At 43.6% G+C, this 22,710-nt stretch overlaps 1 protein-coding gene across 1 annotated transcript; it reads left to right on the forward strand.

Annotated features, from left to right (window-relative positions):
• The first annotated feature begins 5,628 nt into the window (after nucleotides 1-5,628).
• LOC136482026 (putative squamosa promoter-binding-like protein 19) lies at nucleotides 5,629-13,644 on the forward strand. Its single transcript, XM_066479279.1, has 4 exons — nucleotides 5,629-5,762; nucleotides 6,021-6,426; nucleotides 12,625-12,755; nucleotides 13,108-13,644. The coding sequence occupies exons 2-4, from the start codon at nucleotides 6,056-6,058 to the stop codon at nucleotides 13,578-13,580; spliced, it is 975 nt and encodes a 324-aa protein (XP_066335376.1). The 5' UTR covers nucleotides 5,629-5,762; nucleotides 6,021-6,055; the 3' UTR covers nucleotides 13,581-13,644.
• Nucleotides 13,645-22,710: the final 9,066 nt, after the last annotated feature.

Consider the following 22,710-nt stretch of genomic DNA (forward strand, 5'->3'; position numbering starts at 1 on the left):
TCGCGATTGAACCCACATGGTTTGTATATGCCTCTTCCTGTTCCTTCTACTCTTTGGGCAGATATATCTATGGATTTTGTGTTGGGATTGCCAAGGACTAAGAGGGGGAGGGATAGTATTTTTGTGGTGGTTGATCGTTTTTCTAAGATGGCACATTTTATTCCTTGTCATAAGAGCGACGATGCTGTTCATATTGCTGACCTTTTCTTTCAAGAAATTGTTCGCTTGCATGGTATGCCTTCTACTATTGTTTCAGATCGTGATGCAAAATTCTTGAGTCATTTTTGGCGCACGTTGTGGAATAAATTGGGGACCAAGCTGCTGTTTTCTACAACATGTCATCCTCAAACTGATGGGCAAACTGAGGTTGTGAATCGAACGTTGTCCACCATGTTGAGAGCTATTTTGAAGCGCAATTTGAAGATGTGGGAAGAGTGTTTGCCGCATGTGGAGTTTGCATATAACAGGGCGGAACATTCTACCACCAAGGTAAGTCCTTTTCAGGTAGTGTATGGTTTTAACCCCCGTGCTCCTATTGATCTTTTGCCTTTACCTACCACTGAGAGAATACATAGTGATGCTAGAGAGTGTGCTGATTTTATTCGTAAGTTGCATGAAACAACTAAAGCAAATATTGAAAGCATGAATGAAAAGTATAGAATTGCTGGTAGTAAAGGTAGAAAAGAGATTAAACTTGAACCGGGTGATTTGGTTTGGTTACATTTAAGAAAAGATAGATTTCCTGAGCTACGTAAGTCTAAATTAATGCCAAGAGCAGCTGGTCCTTATAAGATTATTGAGAAAATAAATGATAATGCATACAAACTTGAGTTGCCACCCGAGTTCGGGGTTAGTCCCACATTTAACATTGCAGATTTGAAACCTTATTTGGGAGAAGAAGATGAGCTTGAGTCGAGGACGACTCCAATTCAAGAGGGGGAGGATGATGAGGACATCACTCCTTTGGATGTACCAGCTGATCCTCCAACCGTCATGCAAGGTCCAATGACCCGGGCTCGAATACGTCAACTCAATTTACAGGTGAGCTCGTTCTTAAGCGATCCTTTTCATACTTTTGAGAATAGATTACTACCCAATGATGTTATCTTGCTTAGGAACATTGGAGAGGGTCAAGAGGGACTAAGAGGACGTGGAGGAGGTGATGATGACCAGCAAGGACGTCCAACACAAGCCGGAGGCCTAGTCCAACACGAATTCGAGTCTGCCTCGGCCTCCAGGACCAGTCTGCCTTAAACTGGTCGCCCAGGACGCATCTGGACTCCGTTTTCGATGATCCACATATGGATGGAAAGCTAATTTGATAAGGAAGCCAATCCAAGTGGTTTTACATCAAAAGCTGTTCGGAATCAACAGGAATCGTCGAAACAAGTCAGCGTCCAGAATCTGCCAGGGTGCTGCGACACCGTCTTTTGGTCCGTTGGACCGTGTATCGAGTTTGGGCCCATTAGGGGCGCGTCCAGGGGTCTTGCACGACCCTAGAGTCTTCATAAACAGCCGCCGCCCCTCCATTAGTTTTTGGGTTTTGCTTAGATTATTCTGTCAAGAAACAGTTTCGCCGTTCTTCGGTTTGTGAGACCCCAACTCGTGAGATTAATCTTTCATCTGCAATTTGGTTGTGTTCTTTCTTGTTCTTGCTTGTGTTCTTCGTTGCGCAGGCAGGGATTAGCCTTCTTGGCGAGGTCAACCTGGTCCGTGACTTGGTTGATGACCAGAGGAGCTGTGGTGCTAAGATTGCAGGGTTCGATCTTTCGATCTGAAGCCGGATCAGTGTGTCATTCTCCGCCACAACGATAGTTACCATCACCTGACGGAAGATCGGGATCCCCGTCTCCATTACATAGGACTTGTGACCTTTCTTGTGGCACACGTAGCAAACCATGGTTTGTCCTTCATCAAGCTTCTTCACTCCCTTGACGGTGTTATCTTGATGAAGTTGGGCTTGCTTCGCCTTGCCTTTCACTTGAGTCAAGTCCTTGGTGAGGCGAGCTACTTCTTGCTTGAGTTGCTCATTCTTCTTTGCAACCTCTTGTGTGCATGTATCTACAACAACTTTCTCAACACAAACTTAGTTGCGCAAAGGTGAGTCTAAACATAAATCATTACAAAAAATAGAGGCATTCTTTTTAGACATGTTAAAGATAGAACTTTTCCTTTTAGATGCCTTGGTGGGGGTGTTACTAACGGCTTTAAGATTAGCAACTTTATTAGTTAGCTCATCACAATGTTTGCACATGGTTTCCATTTTAGCAAGCAAACTTTTATAAGCGTCTTGTGAGCTAGCTAACTTTTCTTTTAATTTTTCATTTTTCTTTACAAGTTGCTCATCATTAATTGTGCATGCATTTGTTGTTGCACTAGCCTCAAGTTGCTTAATTTTAGTAGATAGTTCAACATTGAGATTAGCAAAGTTCTCATATTGTTCAAGCAAAGTTTCGTATGCTTCTTGAATACTATCTAGCTTTTCTTTTAATTTTCTAAGCTTCTTTTGTTGACTAGTGCAAACTTTAGCATAATTAAGATTTTGTTGCACAATTTCATCATAAGAAGGTATTTCATCATCACTATCACTCTCACTAGAGGATGAGCTTTCGTTACCTCGTGTCATAAGGCACACATGAGAAGAGCTTGATGATGAGTGCTTGCGGCCTTGCCTCTTGTGATGATGTTCTTCTTCACTTGAAGAATCATCCCATGACCTTATTGATGTGAGGGCTTGGTTCTTGCATGCCTTTTTCTTTGTCTTGAGTATGGGCTTGTTTGGACAAACTTCCACAAAGTGCCCCAACTCACCGCATCCATAGCATCATCTCTTTCTTTGCTCATTTCTTTGATTGGTGAAAATGAGATCTTGAATTTGGATAGGCACACCCTTGACATTGAGCCTTTGGATCATCTTCTCCACCTTGTTGATAAGTTTGATTGATTCTTCATCAAGGTTGGAGGTGGAGGAGGAAGATTGATCATCTTCACTTGAATCTTCATCATCATCATCTTTCTCATCTTCTTCTTCATCTTCACTTGAGGAGCTTGAGCTTGAGCTTGTCTCAACTTGCTTGCCCTTCATCTTCTTTTTCTCGCTACATGCGAGAGCTTTGCCTTTGCTTAATGAAGAGGCTTCTTCTTGACCCATCTTGCGTGACATTTCAAATGCCACTATCTTGCCAATGACTATGCCTGGGGTCATGGAGCTCAAGTCCTCCATGTTGTGAAGGATAGTGATGATACTTGCATATTTCTTTTGTGGTAGCATAAAGATGATCTTCCTCATGATATCCACATCATCGAGCTTTGTTAATCCTATTAAATGGAGCTCATTGATAATTAGATTCAAACAATAATACATATTACGAACAAGCTCATCATCATTCATTTCAAAGGAATCATAATTTTGTTTAGCTAGACAATGTTTTTGCTCACGAACATTACTTGTGCCATCATGGAGCTCTTCAAGCTTTAACCAAATTTCATGTGCCGTATTTAAAGTGAACACTTGGTTAAACACATCCATGCTAAATGATTCAAACAAGCAATTTTTAGCTCTAGCATTGAAATGAATTTCTTTTTCTTCACTCTTCGTGGGTGTATCGAGATTCTTAATGGGTTTCATCCTGTCACGAGTGACTCTCCAAACTCCCAAATCAACCGCCTCAAGATAGCAAGCCATTCTAGCTTTATAATAGGGGAAGTTAGTGCCGTCAAAGTGCGGAGGCCTAGAGGTATCCATCCCAACCACTCTAAATAGCGTCAGCTCAACGGTGGTTAAGCCAAAGGTCCAAATTGAGCCAACCGGCTCTGATACCAATTGAAAGGACCGTGACGCCTAAGGGGGGGGGGGTGAATTAGGCAACTTAAAATTCTAACTCTAAAGTATGGCCTCTTTTTCTAACCCTAGCAAAACCTATGCAAAAGATAAACTATCTAAATGTGCAACTACGGTTTTGCTAGTGTGTTGCTATCTCTACCGTAAAAGAAGTAATACAATCAATGTAAATGCGGAAGCTAAAGAGTAAGGTAGAGATATGCAAACTCCCGTCGACGACTTTGGTATTTTTACCGAGGTATCAAGAAGCACGCAAGCTTCCCGCTAGTCCTCATTGGAGCCCCTCGCAAGGGCCAAGCTCCCGGTCGGGGTAACTCCGTGGATAGCCTCGGGCCTTCCCCACGCGCAAGTGGGTCTTCGACGTGCCTTCCGGCAAGCCTCCCCCGGATGCTCCCCGCCGTCTTCACTATCAAGCTTCCGACCGAAACGCCACGGGCCTTGTTCCCTCCGGTACACGGTGGCGGCCACACCACAAACGCAATTGGTGTGCTTTCGCAAGACTATAAGCCCCTCCGATGTACAACAATGGTACGCGCAAGCACCGAGTGATAAGAGGTATGCAAACCTCACTAAACACTAGGCCTAAACCTAGAGCAAGCGCATAAGCGGTGGTCTAATCAACCTAAGCGCTTCGCAAAGCACCTACGCTAATCACCTAATGAAACACTAAGCATTATGCAAGTGGAGATCACTAAAATGGTGTATCAACACCCTTGGTATGTTTTCTTAACTCCACACTGCTCAAATAGCCGGTTGGGGGTCTATTTATAAGCTCCACTGAGAAAGTAGCCGTTGGGGACGAAATCCCGCTTTTCTGCTACTGACCGGACGCTGATCACGTCCTGACCGGACGCGTCCGGTCGTCCCGACCGTTGAAGCCGCGAACAACTGAGCGGATGCTGCCAGCGTCCGGTCACTTACTACCGGACGCGTCCGATCGCAGTTTCGCTGCTCTGGAACCTCTATGTACTCGATCGGACGCTGCTGCCCTGCGTCCGGTCGGTTTGCCGCCAGCGTCCGGTCCAGCGTCCGGTCGCTGCTGATGACGCCTGTTTGCCGAGCCTCTTCATCAGAGCGTCCGGTCCAGCGTCCGGTCGCTTCTGCCAGCGTCCGATCACCTCTGTGAGCTCGTTTCTTCGCGATCTTGCGTACGGCTTGGTTACTATCTTCATGCTTGGACTTTGCTTGATATCTTGGGTCTTCTCTTGTGCTTCTAAGGTCTTGCTTATGGTGTTGGTCATCGGATCATCATGTCGTCTTCGTCCAAGTCACGTCTTGCACCCTATTGAACTACAAAACAATCGCTTACAAATTCATTAGTCCAATTTAGTTGTGTTGGTCATCAAACACTAAAATACAAAGTAAATGGGCCTAGGGTCCATTTTTCTTATAGTGTTATCCCTGGAACTCTAAAAATAAAAGGTTCCTACATTACTTATCTAAGTACCGAAGTATGAAAGGGCAGGCTTCCAGCTATTCAAGTTGCACATGAACTTGGATCCTTTACCTCACTGTCTACACGACAACTCAGGTTTTCAACAGTCTCCTTGAAGGGCTTTAGAGTTTTGGACAAACATGAGGACTAGGATGGAAAACCTCAAGCTGCAAGGATTAAAGTATGATCGATCCTCTACCAAAGCTAGGGATCAGTGAACAGTGCATGTCAAAAAAAAAATTGCACAGGACGTCTAAATCACGCTCTGTCTCACTGCCTCTTTCCACACTGCTGTAGATTCACCTTTCTGCCCATATATACCCAGCACGGGATGCCCCGACTGATCGGTTTCCCGAGCTGCACACAGGCAACTACGCAAGCACGCGCCCTCACTGTTCGCTCGCTCCCCAGTCCCCACCCCCACCCGCCGCTCTCTACAGTGCTGCAGCTGAGGCGGTGCCGCTGCCGAAGCGTTTTTCTCCGATCGTATGTGCCGACCTCCTCCTGTCTGCCTCATCCCCTTCTGTTTGGCTTGCACTTGAATAGCCGCCTTCGACTTCGCGCCACGCGCAGCTCTTGCGTTTTTAGCCTTGGGAGTGCAAGAATCGGTGGCGTTCTTGGACATCCTGCGGGCTTTCTCGCGTGGATGCTCTTTTCTTGGCTAGTTGTTTGTTTCTTGCAGTTGCAGAGGAATTTTTCCTGAAATTGTCGCCGCCGTCTTGACGTTTTCTTGGTTGGGAGCAGGGCGGAGGCGTTTTCTTTCCTTCTTGGCCCGCGGCATGGACTGGGCAGTAGCTTCCGGTGCTCCGTCGTGGGGCGCGGCGGCGACGGACCCCGGCCCGACCATGCTGTCCTTCGCGGGCCCGTCCTCCTCCACCTCCCCCGCCGCCGACGCCGAGGTGCGGCTTCAGGATTTCGCTGCGGGTCTCGCCCAGAGCGCGCGGCCGGCGGGGGCGGCGGGAGCCGGGAGGAGGTCCCGCGCGGCCGGGGGAGGTGCCGGCGCGGAGGTGTGCTCCGTCGACGGCTGCCGCTCTGATCTCAGCCGGTGCCGCCAGTACCACCGGCGGCATAAGGTCTGTGAGGCGCACGCCAAGACGCCGGTGGTGGTCGTCGGCGGCCAGGAGCAGCGCTTCTGCCAGCAATGCAGCCGGTATGGGCTCCGTCTCATCCAATTCTCGCACCAGGCCGTGTACTGATCCTATTATTATTCAGCAATTCTTGTGCTGACGTGGTCATTAGTTAATAATTCTGTGGGTATGGTATTGGTCCCCATCTACTTGCTAATTGAGGAATTGAGGGTGGGGGGATTTAGTGCTTACTTTGGGGCAAATTTAGGGGCAAAAACATCAGGTCTAGTTTGTTCCCAACCTGGCAATCTGAACAACGGGGTTGGTAATTTGGTGGCGTTTAGGATCTAATGGCGTGCTGATAATTTAATCTCACTGATGGGATGCGTCACCGATTAAACTATTCGGTTGGTAATTTGGTGTTGTTTAGGATGTTGAGACCCCATTAATTTAGTCCCGTTGGTATTATTTAAAGAAAGTTGTTGGTGTGGACAACTGACTTCCTTGGTATGGTTTGGTTTTTTCTATGGGATATTCAGCATCCTGCAGAATCTTTCTCATGATTGATGGAGTTTTGAAGTTTCTTGAGCTGCATTCTCAGGCCAAGCTCTTACTGTACTGAGATGCAACTTTCTGCAAACCATTGCTGTTTCCCAGCAACCAAATATGAAACCATTTCGTAAGGTCTAAGCATTTTCATTGCTTATTGTTGCTGATGATGATAAAAAGGAGGCTTCAAACTAGCACATACGTTATTTCATGGGTCATTCCTTTAGGCAAAGCCTATCCGGAATTGAAATGTGGCTGTAGCATTTGGTTTGGTTGATTTAATTTTCCTCCTGTTTTTGAATGCGAATTCTTCTTTTTTCTTTGTTACATACTAGAGGATTGCACAATTAACTGACATGAGTAGCAAACAAAACTTGAACTAAGAATGGGTGTAACTGTGTTTTCTCAGAACATTTGAAGCTTTGTTTCCTTTTCAAGTAGGAATCTTTATATATTAAGAAGGGATATTTTTTCTTAAAATAGTAGACATTAATCCTTTAATGGCACCAGAATTGTCTGTTACTCTGAAAATATCCTTGATAGCATGCACTGGTGATTTTGAACTGGATCTCAAAGTGAACTAGTGAAGTCTCACTAATATTTGCAAGCTGACTTATTGGTGAATAAGTAAAACAATCTATATTATTTGATTTATTCCTTTAATCTTTAAGTTACTCAACAACTTGCAATGCTAAGTGCAATCCTGATCCAGAAAGATCATCCATTTGGATTTTTCAATTCTATAGCTGTGTATTTGATATTTTCTACTGTCTTCCACAATAGAACTATCAATGCCATTAGGCAATGGAATTGAAATATAGGAACTGTAAGTGACAAATCAAAGGGAAAGATGCTGTTTTGCTTAACACCTTAGCAGAAAGTTGGTGTTCCAAAGTCTCATTCAGTTCACATGTTTGATCTACAAATAATCATTATATTATGGATTCTTTTGACCTCACATATGTGCAATATGAGCAGGAGGCATGTACAAATTATTGGAATTGTCTCATGTACCTTATCCATTGAACAAGATCCTAGTAGTAGATCAGTGTGGGAAGTATATTAGAACCATTATCAAGGTTGAGTGAGTATGCCCTTAATGATGACAAAAATGAAACATGTATTGTCTAAATGAAGTTAATGTTTGTTGTGTGATGGGCCTAGATTGGTTGGAGGTGGATTGCGTAGATTGTAGGGAAAGGAGGGAGGAGAGGAGGGATGGAAGGAAGACGGAAGCCCATGGTTGCTCGTACGCCGAGAGTGGCTGGCGGCATAGGGCTAGTGCTTGGGATGGCAGCAGTGTAGGTGGGGGCCGCTGGGGAAGAGGGGGCAGCTTAGGGGCTGGAGAGCTGAAAGCTTTGAGAATTGAATCGTCTATTTCTTTTCTTGAATATTACGAGTACATGACCCCTTTATTTAATCTCCTTATGACTTGACCCCTAAGCAATCTAGGGCTAGAGTCCTTATAGATTTGGACTCTACTTTTCCTAAACAAACTCTATTTAAATTGAATTTTTTCTTCTCCTATTTTAATTAGAGTTGGATCCGGACTCCTTTTGGGAGGTAGCCGGCCCCTTAGCAAGGGACATTGTTGTCTTCATGCCCTTGGGACTTTGTAGCTCGATGTCTGTCTTCAGCAATTCCATTAGTCCCGCTATGTAGATGTTAACTTGCTGGAGCTCGTCGATGGGTCTCACGTGCCACATGTGTGAGGAAGCGCTCGGTGAAGGAGGACCAAATTGCTCGTTGACACAACGAGAGTAGTCTCGGTCCTTCATCACCTTTTCTTGTGCGAGGCACATGTATGTGCACCTCTTGTTAGTTGAAAAGATGCATACCACACCTTTTTGTTGTTGGGGATCCACTGGTCCTGAAGAACTCACAACGATTGAACCACGGTAGTGGGTACTCCTTTCCATTGAAGGTTGGGATGGACAACTTGCAGTAGTGCGGCTGGAATATGGGATAGGAGATCGGTGCAAATGAATCTTTCGCCGGCAGGGGTGCCTTTGGGATGGGCTGGTCTTTGGCGGTGTGGCAAATGTGTGTTCTTCATCTACTGGGTGATCTCTAAGACGCCCTAGGACAACAACTTGTTTGCCTTCTCTTGTAGGAAGGTGCGTGGTGTCCTCGATGAGATGCCTACTTTGGGCCTCCAATTCTTTCACGACAGTGGCGGCTGCGGCGTCATCCTTGGTGCCCTTGTTACCACCTTGCTCTATGGCGATGAGGCGGTTGTTGACGTTGTTGAGTTGTTGCACCTTATCCATGTGGGTGCTGATGTCGACCGTGAGGCGTGAGCATTGCGAACCATGCCTAGATCTTGGCGACAATGGTGGAGGTGTTATTGTTGCTATTAGCAATGGATTCTTGTTCTTTGGATACTAGATGTGATGGGCCTCGATTGGTTGGAGGTGTATTGCGTAGATTGTAGGGAAAGGAAGGAGGAGGATGAGGGATGGAAGGTAGATAGAAGCCCATGGTCGCCTGTACGCTGAGGGTGGCCAGTAGCATAGGGCTAGCGCAAGGGATGGTGGCAGCACAGGCAGGGGCAGTGGCGGCGATGGGGGAGAAGGGCGGACACAGGAGAGCTAAAAGCTCTGAGGATTGAATCATCAATTTCTTTTTTGAATATTATGAGTACATGACCCTTTTATTTATACTCCCTATGACTTAACCCTAAGCAATCTAGGGCTAGAGTCCTTATAGATTTTGACTCTCCTTTTCGTAAACAATCTCTATTTTGTAAACTGAATTTATTCTTATCCTATGTCTAATTGGAGTTGGATGCGGACTCCTCTTTCGGGGAAGGGAGCCGGCTAGCCAGGAGAAGTTGCCGCCAAACAAGCAGGATGGATCGTCCTATCCAAAAATCCATGGATTTCCATATCGCATCCATGCTTGATGTCAACAAAACACACCCTACAATAACAACAACAACAACAAAGCCAAGAAAGTTAGGGTAGGCTACAGTTGAAACCCAACATGAGTCCCTAGTCACGGTTGAGGCACGTCAATAGCTATTTTCCAAGCACTCCTATCCAAATAAAGATCTCTAGGTATATCCCAACCCTTGAAATATCTTTTTATTGCTCCTCCCATGTCCACTTTGGCCTTCCTTTACCTCTCCTCACATTGATATTATGACTTAGGACTCCACAATGTACTGGTGCCTCTGAAGGTCTCCTTTGGACATGGTCAAATTATCTCAACCGGTGTTGGACAAGCTTTTCTTCAATTGGTGCTACCCCTTGATGATCACGTATATCATCGTTCTGAACTTGGTCCATCCTTGTGTGACCACAAATCCAACGTAACATACGTATTTTAGCGACACTCAGTTGTTGGACATGTCGTCTTTTTGTAGGCCAACATTATGCTCCATACAACATAGCGGGTCTAATCGTCGTTCTATAAAACTTGCCTTTAAGCTTTTGTGGTACCATTTTATCACAGAAAATGCTAGATATTTGGCGCTACTTCATCCACCCTGCTTTGATCCTATGGCAAACGTCTGCATCGATATCTCCATCCTTCTGTAGCATTGATCCTAGATAACAGAAGGCATCTTTCTTAGGCACCACTTACCTTCCAAACTTACCTCTCCCTCCTCATGTGTAGTGTTGCCAAAGTCGCATCACATGTATTCTGTTTTAGTTCGACTTACTCTAAAACCTTTGGACTCTAGGGTGTCTGCCGCCATAACTCCAGTTTCCTACTTACTCCTGCCTGGCTTTTATCAACTAACACTACATTGTCTGCAAAAAGCATACACCAAGGGATATCCCATTGAATGTCCTTTGTCACTTCATCCATTACCAAGGCAAAGAGATACGGGCTCAAGGCTAACCCTTGATGACGTTCTATTTTAATCGGGAAGTAATCTGTGTTACCGTCATTTGTTCGGACACTAGTCACGGCATTGTTGTACATGTCCTTGATGAGGGTAACATACTTTGGTGGGATTTTATGTTTATCCAATGCCCACCACATAACATTCCTTGGTATCTTGTCATAAGACTTCTCCAAGTCAGTGAAAACCATGTGGAACAAAACACACCCTAAGAGATCAAATTGAGTTTGAGTTGTAAGATGGATCCAATCTATAAGGATTGTGTACTTAGTTGTCTTAGGTATCAAGTCATGAGTTAGTATAAAACCAGAGGGTATGTAATTGTTTTTGATCAAGCGAGGAATAGAGGACTTCCTCTCCTTACCCTTTACCTCCCTACGTCAACCCACTCCGGCCTCTCTTGCATTAACCCTACCTAAGCATTTACCCCCTCCTATTCTGGCCACTGGCCACCACAACTTCCTATTCCTTTGAGGCTTTGACAATGGGTCGCAAGTGACTCCTAGTTCCCCGGCACTCCCCCAACTCCTTCGGCTATAACCTCCACTACTTGCTTCCGACGATCTAGGCCCTCTTGGTCAACCTCTATGGTCGCCTACGATGACTTCCCAACACATTAGGAGCACTGGGGCATCTTCAAAAATCCACCGACTACACAACGGAGAGGTTGAACAGACTGCTTCTGGCTATGCTCGAGACCCGTACTAAGGGTTTAGAGAAAGTGAAGGTAGACCCCCATGATGACACCGCAGATCGTGTTGTTTGGAGACTAAGGCCAGGCAAACACATCTAGATGAGGTGGCTGCCAATCTATGCCGTTTGCCGACAAATTTATCTTTTAGGTGAATAGCCAAAATACAAGGTAACAATTAATGGCACCAATTTGGCAAAGGACCCGTGGGGTGCAGAGGTGCGAAATTCTTATTTTGATGGTACCATCTACTTTTCTTCCATGTTGACACAATGTGATCCTTATGCTTGGCAGAGGGATTGTCAGCAAACACATGCTAGACCTTTGCTTCGAGTGGCCCTGTCCACATGAACCTTGTTATATTCTCTGTTGCATCTCTTGTTTTTATCTACCATCTCGCATTTCCCAAATACATTAAAGGTTGCAGCAAAAGAATGTATTGCTTTGACTTCGCATTCTTACACTTTCACTTTTCCCTTCTAACCCTGTCAATCCTGTGCTGTCCATCGTGTTGTGAGTCCTTGGTCAATGCCCACCCTGTGAACTGGTGCTTGCGATTATCTTACCCAAGAACCTGGGTTATGTGCATCGTGTTCCGTGGATGCCAGTTCAAAGGTAAACGTGAGTCTATCAAGATTAAGGGGGGCGGATGGTGCGCTTGGGATCCATGGATGCCTTTTTCATTGACTTCAAGATTCGAAACAAATAACTGAGTTTTTGGTATTGAATATAGCCTTGTTCTGAAAACAACAACTGGCAAGTGAAAAAGATGAAGCGCAGCTATTTTTGAGGAAACTGGAACATTTTATCACACCTCCATGTCATACTGTGGCTTTATCTGACTTTACATGAGATATAGCTTATGTATCACTAAACCTATGCTAAATAATTGGGTTTGGATCTTCTGTCACTCTTGGAACCTGGCCACGGAAAGTATTTGCTTGTTAAATCCTAACAAAGGTGGCACGCATAGCAGGCCAAGCAGCAACGCAAGAAGTCACATATATAGCTTTCTTATGCTCTTGGAAATTTAGATTTTGTTTGTTTCATAAGCTTTTCTGAAATCCTTATGTAAATCCTACATCGTGTTACTATCCAAGAAGCCTAGGTTGTCATCCGGAGTTGAATTTGTGGTGCTTGCTTGAAAATGTTTGTGCTGAAGGTGGTTCATTATTCTCTAATTTGTAGGTTTCACATGCTGTCCGAGTTTGATGAGGGAAAAAGAAGTTGCCGGAAGCGTTTGGATGGCCATAATAGACGTCGAAGAAAGCCACAGCATGATCTGACGAATCTAGGGGGTTTCTTTCCATACCACCAAGGTGCATTTGAGCTTACATATGTGGATGCCTTGCTATTCTGATAGCCTTATTCCTAGGAGTATGTTAATCTAGTTTAGATAGAGCATTAAAATTACTATATATTTAGCTTTTATTAAATGATGAATCAATTCGTCAATGATAGCAGAAAGCAAAATCTATTAGATTGTCTAATCTCCTTTAGGTGTGCAGAGTTCGTCTTTGATATTTTCTATAGACTGTTCCTTCTATGATTGGTTGATTGACAACTCCAGTAGTTTTCATTTCTAATGTGATAACATTTATCTTTTGAGCAAACTTTACCCAATTTGCATGGGAAACAACAAAGTAGATGACAAATGTTATCTTCCTGCAGTGAATCAATTTGAGGTCTATCCACGAACAATTCCAACAGTCGGCCAGAATTCTGATGCCATGCAGTTGGTGGGTCGTCAGCAGCCCTTCTCCATATCGTTCTCAAGAACACCAAATCAGTTCCCTTTCCCACAGGGTGGCGGTAGTGCCCTCCATGCAGCCTGCTCTGGTCTTCTGGCTGAAGGTAGCAGCCACACTGGAAGCAGCACATGCAACAACGCTCTCTCTGGCACGCTGGGCCCCGAGTGTGCTCTCTCTCTTCTGTCACCATTGCTGCATCGCCCCTCTGCTGCTGGCATCCCCACCAATGGCCAACCCCAGGTTGCCTCTTCACTCTCTCGGATCGCTGCCGTGTCGCAGGCTGCAACAACAGCTATGACCATTGCATTTGCGGCCGGTGTTGGCCACCATGTGTTTGTTCCTGATGCTATGCTTGAGGATCCTTCACAGGCACTGCCATTCTCTTGGCAGTAGAATTAAATTGTCCTGTTTTTATGTGCTGCGGCTGAATTCTCTTGGAACTTTAATTCAACATATTTTTTCTAAAAAAATATGGCAAAATTTGAGGAATTTTACTTATGGTAAAGCTAAAGTGAACTATGATTTAGAGAGGATAGTAGATTTTTTTTGCCAAAACAACTCCACTCCCTCCATTTCACAATGTTTTCTAGCTTTGTTAAGCCAAAATTTTTACCTTTGTCCATCAATGCTTATAAATTTGTATAGTTTAACAACATACCGTGAAATTATTTATCATGGTAATCTGAAAACATAAATTTATGATTTAATTGGGCATGATAAACAACCTATCTGAAATGGAGGCAGTACTAGAACGCTATATACTCAGAATTCGATAATGTGTGGCTAAAAATCGTTGGCCGAATTTTGAACTGCAAAGTGAAAACTACAATGGGAAGAACCACCGTATCTACTGAGACGAACACTCAAGACCCAGTTGCATTCGCACACTCGTCAGAATACGTTTCTACGATCCCAATTGTCTGCAAACGTCCAAGGATTAGTAGAGGGGGCAAAAAATACAAGGAAAAGGCCAAGGAGGACAGTGTGGCTCCATATGACCGTTGGGTGGAGTGCAGTGGAGAGGGTCCTCTGCGACTGCGAGCCAGAGCACAAAGCACGCCAACTACGCAACTAGGTCCCTTGGAACGTAGAAATTCAGAGAAACCAATTCATATTTATTATCAATCTTCTTGTTCTCACTGAGTAGCAACTCCATTAGTTTGTTTCATTTCAGCATCAATTAAAGTTTTACCAGATTCCTGAGTGGATGTGGGTGGTGGTGGTGAAAATGGTGTTGCAGTGGCGGAAACGGCCACTCGCCTGCTCGACCTTCGCAAATGATTGTTTCACCCTTGCTAACACCTGATTTGTGAGGTTGTCGTCAATGTTGCTATGGTTCTTTTGTTGATATCATTGCAATTCTTTTTCTACAAGCATAGCAAGTCGGAACAGTTGACAGTATAAAATTCTTTATGATAAACGATATCATGTATTTCATGCCCCAAACCACCATAAAAACGAACAATTTTATCTTATTAGTCCTCTACTATCCCACAACATATTCTAGACATATAACCCTGCTCTAAGCGCTGTAATTTCTTACGCCAACCACGCTTATAAGGAGGAATAAAACGATCACACATTGCCTCTTTTAGTCTATCCCATGAATGAGGTTGTAGATGCAAATTGCCTAGTTCTCGTCACCAAATTTTAGCAAAATCCTTGAATTCACTATTAGCATGTTTAACTCTATGTATCTCAGAAACTAGATGGGAATTAAATTATTGTTCTACAGCCATCTCTCAATCTAAATATTCTTCTCCATCATAAGATCCAACAAAGGATGGTATGGTCAGCTTACCTCTCATACCTTATATGTGATAGCGGATTGTTCTCCATTCGATCCATCCTTGCAAACATGTAGTTCATGATTTCCTGTAATTCAATCTTAAACAGAAACTTATTGTTCGATATTGTTAGAAATCAAAATAAATGTCCTATCAACTATTTTATGGGTCGTGGAATCACACTCTCACATGTCTTACCAAGCTCTTACAAGTTACCAGTATTCTTATCAAAGCAAAGCAGTGGATGGTACAACCAGTGGCTGGTTCGTGATACCTGTGAGGGTGTGGCACCAAGATTGTAAGGATCTTTTTCTGTACTGATCTAAAGTATATATGTGGAGCTTAGGAGGCTTAAAATATGGTAGCAAGAAATAACAATAATTTAATTCAGAAAATTGCAAGATTAAAAAGTAGTCCCCAGCTAGTCTATGTCGCCGGTCTAAACTCGTTCTGGGCCTAGTTCAAGCAAGCAACAAATACAACTCAGCACGAGAACTCAGAGGATGCAAGCACTTCTCTTCTTTCTTTCTTTCTTTTTTGGTGCGGCTCTTTTGTTTTTCTTTTCCTTTTTTTCACCTCTTTGCCTTTTTTTGTGCAGCTTTTTTTCTTGCACGTCTTGCCTTTTACTCTTTTTTTTTGAATCTCATATAATGTGCGGCAAGGAAAAAGAAATAGAACTCAATGATACACGATTGGAATAGTCAAGATAACAAATCTTCTAGCTTCAACGCACTAAGATATCTTTCACAAAAATTAGCGTGTAGCGCAAGACAAATATATGCACATAATCTGTACGTGGTGTGCTACTAGCAACGTAAAAGGGAGTCCTTCAAGGCAAAGAAAGGATCACGTGAAAATCAAAAGGGAAATAATTATTTCCCGTGTTGATTGGCCACAAATAAATAAACAAAGGATATTTGGCCACATATCACGCCCAATCTGCTATGCTCTTTACTTTTTGATTGGGGTGCGATATATTCTTTGGAAAGAAAAATAACGGCATCTCATGCAACAAAAATCAATCGGCAATCTCTCTGTGCTCTAAATTGCTGTACGTATAGCACGGTACAACTAAGTAGCACGTACGATTTGCACCTTCCTTCAATGCAACTAACAAAAATTGCAGTACACAACGAGGAGGTTTATGACTCTAACTAGGACACAACAAGATCGACGACCGTTTAATAAAGCAAACTAAAATTAAAAATATTGCAATGGCACAAGGAATAATGGGATAGAGAAATAACGACGATGAACATAAATATTTTTCAGGGCAATTTTTTGGATTTACGGAACAATGACAAACACAATTAAACTAGGGTAAAGATAAACCTAACGGTAATACCTGAAGCTCTGATTATGACTTGATGAGGACGGGGTTTTCGATCTTCCGTCAGGTTTAAGATAACTAACGATTTGGGCGGAAAGCGACACATCGATCCGGCTTCAAATCGCAAAGACCCGAACCCTACAACCTTAGCACCATGTCTTCTCTGGTTATCAACCGTGTCACAATTCGATTAACCTCGCCAAGAAGGCTAATCCCTGCTGCGAATCGAATAACACAAGTAAGAACACGATAAAATGCAACTCAAGTAAAGTGATAATTTACAGATGTATGATTAAGATATCAATGTGGGGTTTCACAAACTTATAACAACTGCTGTTCAAAGACAAATTAATATAAAGCAAAACACAAAACCTAACTATGGTGGTGGCGACTAATTATAAGGTCTAAGGGTCATCGCTCCCCCTAGACGCGCCCCCCTAATGAGCTCAAACACGATACACGGCCCAACGGATCAAAGACGTTGACACAACACCCTGATAGATTCTAGAAGTTGACTTGTTCCGATGATTCCTATTGACTCTGGTGGAATTTGGACCTAAAACCAAAGTCATCGGTTAGCTTATGAAATTATCTTTCCATCTATACGTGGATCGTCAAGAACGAAGTCCGAATGCGTGATGGGCATCCATTTTACCACAGGCTGGTCTTGAAGGCATAGAGAGACTTGAACTCGAGTTGAACTGCCCCTGGCTTGGCTTGGACGCCCTTGCTGACCTTCTAAGGAGGTGGCCAAGGAGGAGAACGACCAAGGGCTTCCTTGGTGTGTTCTCCGTCTCCTTGGGAAATGCTCCAACTTGGGTCAGGGTCCTAAGGTTGCATGACAAGCTCAAGAAGGACGTTGTATGTAGCAGCCAACAGAAACAACAGCAGATTGTTGTAATCATTTAAAGACCCTGCAAATGTAATATTGAGGTGGGACAGGATCTATTTGAAAGCCATCAAGTGCTCATTAACCTCAATCGCACTCTAGATGGATGAGTTAAGGCCTTCCCAGTGAAGCACTATCCGGTTGCTGACGAACCGAATATTGGACTTTGATGAACCTGTACTCCAAGATCGGTCTTGTTCATGGCATATTCATATTATATCATCTCCGTTGTTCCTAAGCACATTTGAAATACCGATATTAGGTAGTAGCAAATTCTTAGTTTTATTATTACTAGAAAAAATGCCCGTGCGTTGCAACGGAAAATAATACGTATTGGAAAGGTTGAAATGGAGTGAACAATTTGCGTAATCTATTCTAATGCGTTTGGGAACCGGATCCTGTAGTCTATTCCAATACACTTGGGAACCAGATTCTGTACTATAGTTGGACGCCACTTGCTATTTCCTAACTCATATATAAGTATATTTAGTGAATTGGAGTAACGGACGGAATAGTCAGCCTGTTCGCTTATTGGTTTCAGCCAGCCCAAACCAATCAGCCAACAGTATTTTTCTCTCACAATAAACCAGCACCAGTTAGCCTAAACCAGCCCAGAAACCAACCAGCGAACATGCCGAGTAAATCAATTCGGACTTTTATCTCTAGTTCAGCATGTACTATTTCATTTAGTAAAATCGGTTAGGACTCTTGTACCATTAGTCTTAGTAAAATTGACCAAAACTCTTATATGCTAAAAGAGTTGAGGAACTAATTAATTAGAACCTATAATGATTGGCATAGTCACTGCTAACAAGCATCCACATTTTAACGACTAAGCTAGATATCTATAGGAAGTTCTTGATGGACTCCTCGAGCTCACTCACGACGGCCTTCCAACCGGCAAGGCATGGGTTGGGTTGGTCGTCCCAGTAGAAGTACTTGACCGGCGTGGGGCATAAGACGTCGTACGTCGCGTCGCCGTCCTCCATCTGGCCGTAGTACCCACTCTGCTCAAAGATCTCGCAGCATGGATCCAGCTTGTGTTTGAATTTCTTCGATTGGGAAGAACCTGCGATTTGGATCGGAGTTTTTAGCTAGTGTTCACTTGACAGAGTTGAATAATATTTTTTATATAGCTAAACGCTGTAGTATGTAGTATGTACCAGAACTGGAGGTGAGGCGCTTGAACATCGTTGTCAGGTTGAGGTTAAAGACAATTTCATCTTTAAACACCTTCTCTTTTAAGGTACACGTTGTGTATGCTTGCAGCCTTCTAGCTGTCGCAAGAGCCGTAATCGCTGGACCTCGACAGCCACAGTGTGCAGCCGATAGGGCGCATTATGCTCACCACCAGCACCTTCTCCACACCCAGGTATCAGCTGCTCCACAATGTCTACGATCTTGTCTGTCACGTCTTGGGCCATGGCATTAATCCCGGAGCTGGTTATTTCGTTGACGTGTGCATAATCTTGTTTGCCGGAGGCTAACTACTGCTTATGGGCACGGCCGGGGAGCACGTACCGATGAAGTGATGAACCATACAGGACCAATCCGTTGGAGATAATATTTTGCCTAATTTATATTTGTATTTTCCTATTTGAGTTAGGATTTCTATTCAGCTTACTCAGAATCGAAGAGATCTATTTGGATTATGATTTCTATAACTATCTAGGTTACTTTAAGAACTCTGTCCAATATATGCCATATAAAACATGGGAGTTGCCGAGATACGAACAATTTCCTTATTCACCGAGTTAGTTAGGGAAAATGGACCCAAAAAATAGATGGAAAAAAGGCCAGAAATTTTACCTCTTTATTATTATATTAGATATAGGTATAGATGCAAATATAGGAACGAGCTCACTTTATAATCAAAGGTCGTATCCGAAGGGGTCATCTCCTAATCAACTCCTAGCTGCTGCTTGTGTGCGCTGCAACCTCTCTATACATCATGTCCGGTGAGGCAACCGGTGTGCCACCGGTGACAACCAGTGCACACTACAGCCGCGCCCTGACACCTTGGTAACGGGTGCTCCTCCCTGAGCACACCGGTCATGAGCCGTGCTGCCTGTGCGGCACCCACTTGTTTGGCTTCTTCGCGTGTCATCGTTCGGGCTCGGTTGTCTTACTTCTATCTTCATTTTTATGTTGATCAAGCCTCCTCTAGTGTCTTCTTTTCGACGTTCATCAACTTCTTCTAGTTCCAAATTGATCCAAGTCCGCTTTTGCATCCTATTGAACTGTTGGTATTTCTTGGCGTAAGCAGAAGGAATCCATAAGCGCACGGATATACTGTTGTAGTCCTTCACCCAGAAGTATTCAGGGTATCATATTTTTCTAAAGGAACGGATGTGTAGAAGTCTGTTTAGCTAGTTCACCCAAGAAAACAAGAAGAATGGTAGCTTGGGTAGCATGTTTTTGCGTACTTTTAGTGTAGAAGCAGCAGTCATTTGTGGCCGTGTATGTGATTTTTGATCTTGGGAGCATGAAAATTCTCTTAACTCACAGTACTTGACAAAACTCAACACAAAGTAAATGGCATATGTAGGAAGCTCATGTCATGTATAATCATATATGGCTTTGGTAGAAATTTTGCATATCATTCAAGGAACATGCTATTTGAAATTTTGTTTTTCAAAGATAAATCCCAAGGGAGCAAGTTTCATATCATCCTACCATATCTCATTTCCCAATTAGTTAGATAAAGTGGGGTCCCTATGATGAGTGTTCACAAGTTATAGAAAGTTTAGCAAGGAATAAAGAGTATGCAAACTTTAACCATGGGATGACACAGAGATGGAGCATCAGTTATTAACCTGTATTTTAAATTTTTTGTTCAGTTTTTATTTTATTTTAAGTATAGAGAGTGAGGATGCACAAACCAAGTTTTGAAACATGTAGACTCTTTGTGCATCTTTCGGAGATGACTGTGGTGTCTCCCCCTCACTTGTTTTGTACCTGTCTTTTATTTTGATAGCTAAAGAAAATACAAAGACAAGTGCAGACAATATTTCAAATAATAATACTTTATTGAATCATAGAAAACTTGATAAAGATGCATTACATGATTGGAATATCAAAATAATTGGAATGAAAAACAGAAATAATAAATGCGCCTAATTATTTGCAAGGAGTGGCCTAAAAGGGTTGATCGAGAACATTTGCCACTCCTGCCGCCCTTGCTAGCTTAGCGATTTTCTGATCTAGCTTGGAATGAAGGTTATTGATATCATCCTCAAGATCTCTGATCTTGATGAGATTATCAGCTAAGCGATTATTCAAGCCTCTAATATGCTTGCGCAAGGTTACATTTTTAGAACTAATAGAGGTGATGGAGGGCACCCTAGGTGGAGCATCCTCCTTGTCGCTACTCTCAAACTATCCAGCAGGGTGCCTGATAGGACGAAGCTTCCGGAACCGCTTGATCTTAAGCGATTGAGAGGATGATTCGGCTTGCTCCTTAGGTGGCAGCTTAGGCTTGGACATGAGGGCCTTTCTGTACCCCCGTCAGGTTTACTCACGCCCACTACCATGTAGGAAGGGCTATGACGAGTGAAGGATACAGATGAGCTGGGGCGAGAAGCTAAATTGCCCAAAGGCGTTACACAAGTGCGCTTCTTTGGCCCGCTGTCGTCGGGTGCCTTCCTCTTGAGGCCGATGGTGCCAGTGGATGTTCCCTTCGGGGGCGCCTTCTTCACCTTGGTGCCACCAAGGGGCGCCCTTGTCCTTGCTGTAGACCTCAAGCTCGTGCTGCCACTTGTACCACTCCTAGGCGGTGGCATAAGTGCAAGGGGCATCATTATTGTGATCACCCTTTCTTCCTCTCTAACAAACTCACTTTCAGGCAAAGTGTTGGCTGGAGATAGCGCCCTGTCTAAGTTGTAGGTTGAGCAAGATGCTGTGTAGAGGGCGAGATCATGGCTGGCCATGACTTAAGAGTGCTCAAGAGAGTAGAAGATGTTTGTTTGTGAATGGAGTGAGGAGAGGGAGAGGTTTGGGGTGGCTTTTATAGGTGTTTGGGCTTCTACTGTGATGGAAATGTGATCAACATACGGCCATACCCCGAGATTCAGATATTGTATGATTCAGAGAACAAATGCTGGGAAGAGGGGGGTCAGCGGGGCCAGGTGTGGGACGGCCGCACCCCCGGTGCCTCCCCCTAGGACAAGATTTTGTCCGCATTCTCATGCATGCTCTCGTGAAATATTACAGTTTGAGATTTTTGTTCACCAGGATCAGTGTGGCAGAACCTCCTAAATTATAGGGCCCACATGCACTTATCATTGTCCAATGACCTCTGGCGACTATGCATATGTTCCCGGTAACTTAAGAAGCCTATCTGGTGTCCTCGGGAAACCCGAATCATCCACGATTTTTCCGAGCAGGATCCATTACAGAGTCATTGCAGTATTACAACAATTTATTCAATAATTTACATCAGAGTAAAATAGCGGAAGTCTTACAATAACTTAGTTACAAAATAGTTGTTTCAAATCTTACAAATCAAGTACGATTATTATTACAAACCATAGTAGTGGAGTAGCATTAGTAACATAAAACAAAATACACAATTAAAGTGCCCTGCCCAAGGGCCCCACATTTACTTGTTATCTTCGATTTGAAAAACCGTCATGCAGCACGGTCCAAAGCAGACCTGCTCATGAGGCTCACCTACAACAAGGGTTAAAGAGCCTTGAGTACAAAAGTACTCAACAAGACTTAACCGACGTAAAAACGGAGAAGACTCAGGAATGCAGGCTTGAGGATTCAAGGTAAGGCTTTAGCAAGAATCAAAGTTCTTTTGCGTAAAAGCTCTCTAACAAGATTCTTTCTTTCAACATTTAAATCTTCATAAAGATCATATAAAAAGCTGACATGATCCATATTGAGATCATGAACTTCATATCAAACTCTTTCTCAAATCTAACTCAAGTTCCATTTGTTAACTACGATGATGAACAGTGAGTTGAGTCTCCATAACCGAGGAGAAATGATGATTCGAACCGATTATAACCTAGCTGGGGATTCTCAACCACACGACATATGCATGTCCCTAACCTACATATATCAACCTACCCTTAGATCCTCTAAAACAAGAACGGGTCTGCGCCACCCGAGAGCACAGTACTCCACCAATCCAGTCTATTGCCACGTGGGTACACGCTACTCTCGCCATCTCTCCACTCCCAGTGCGCGAGTAACCATTCTCGTAATAGAATAGCCGAGTTAAGGCTTACCGAAATATGTGGCCAGTACTACAAAGTCTCACCTCATGCAATTCAACAACGGATGGTTCCTAATCGACACAGGCGGAAAGAACCCGCTCACAAGACATCCATGTCTTGTGGCTCTAATACACCGAGTCCGCCAGGTCTAGATTTATTACTCCACATGATTATATCTCATGATAACATAAATAACCAATCGTATCCAAAAAATCCATTTATATCTCGCAGGTGACAAGTAATCACCCGACTTTTATCGGTCTAAGCATGGCTAAGCATAATTAGGCATTCT

Source organism: Miscanthus floridulus, chromosome 9, assembly GCF_019320115.1.
Source record: "Miscanthus floridulus cultivar M001 chromosome 9, ASM1932011v1, whole genome shotgun sequence".
NCBI lineage: Eukaryota > Viridiplantae > Streptophyta > Magnoliopsida > Poales > Poaceae > Miscanthus > Miscanthus floridulus.

Bases quoted from the DNA above. Each gene is read 5' to 3' on its own strand.
- LOC136482026 (XM_066479279.1), top strand. From the start codon at position 6,056: ATGGACTGGGCAGTAGCTTCCGGTGCTCCGTCGTGGGGCGCGGCGGCG. The intron at 6,427-12,624 runs GTATGGGCTCCG...TCTAATTTGTAG, and splicing joins TTCTGCCAGCAATGCAGCCG to GTTTCACATGCTGTCCGAGT. The intron at 12,756-13,107 runs GTGCATTTGAGC...ATCTTCCTGCAG, and splicing joins TTTCTTTCCATACCACCAAG to TGAATCAATTTGAGGTCTAT.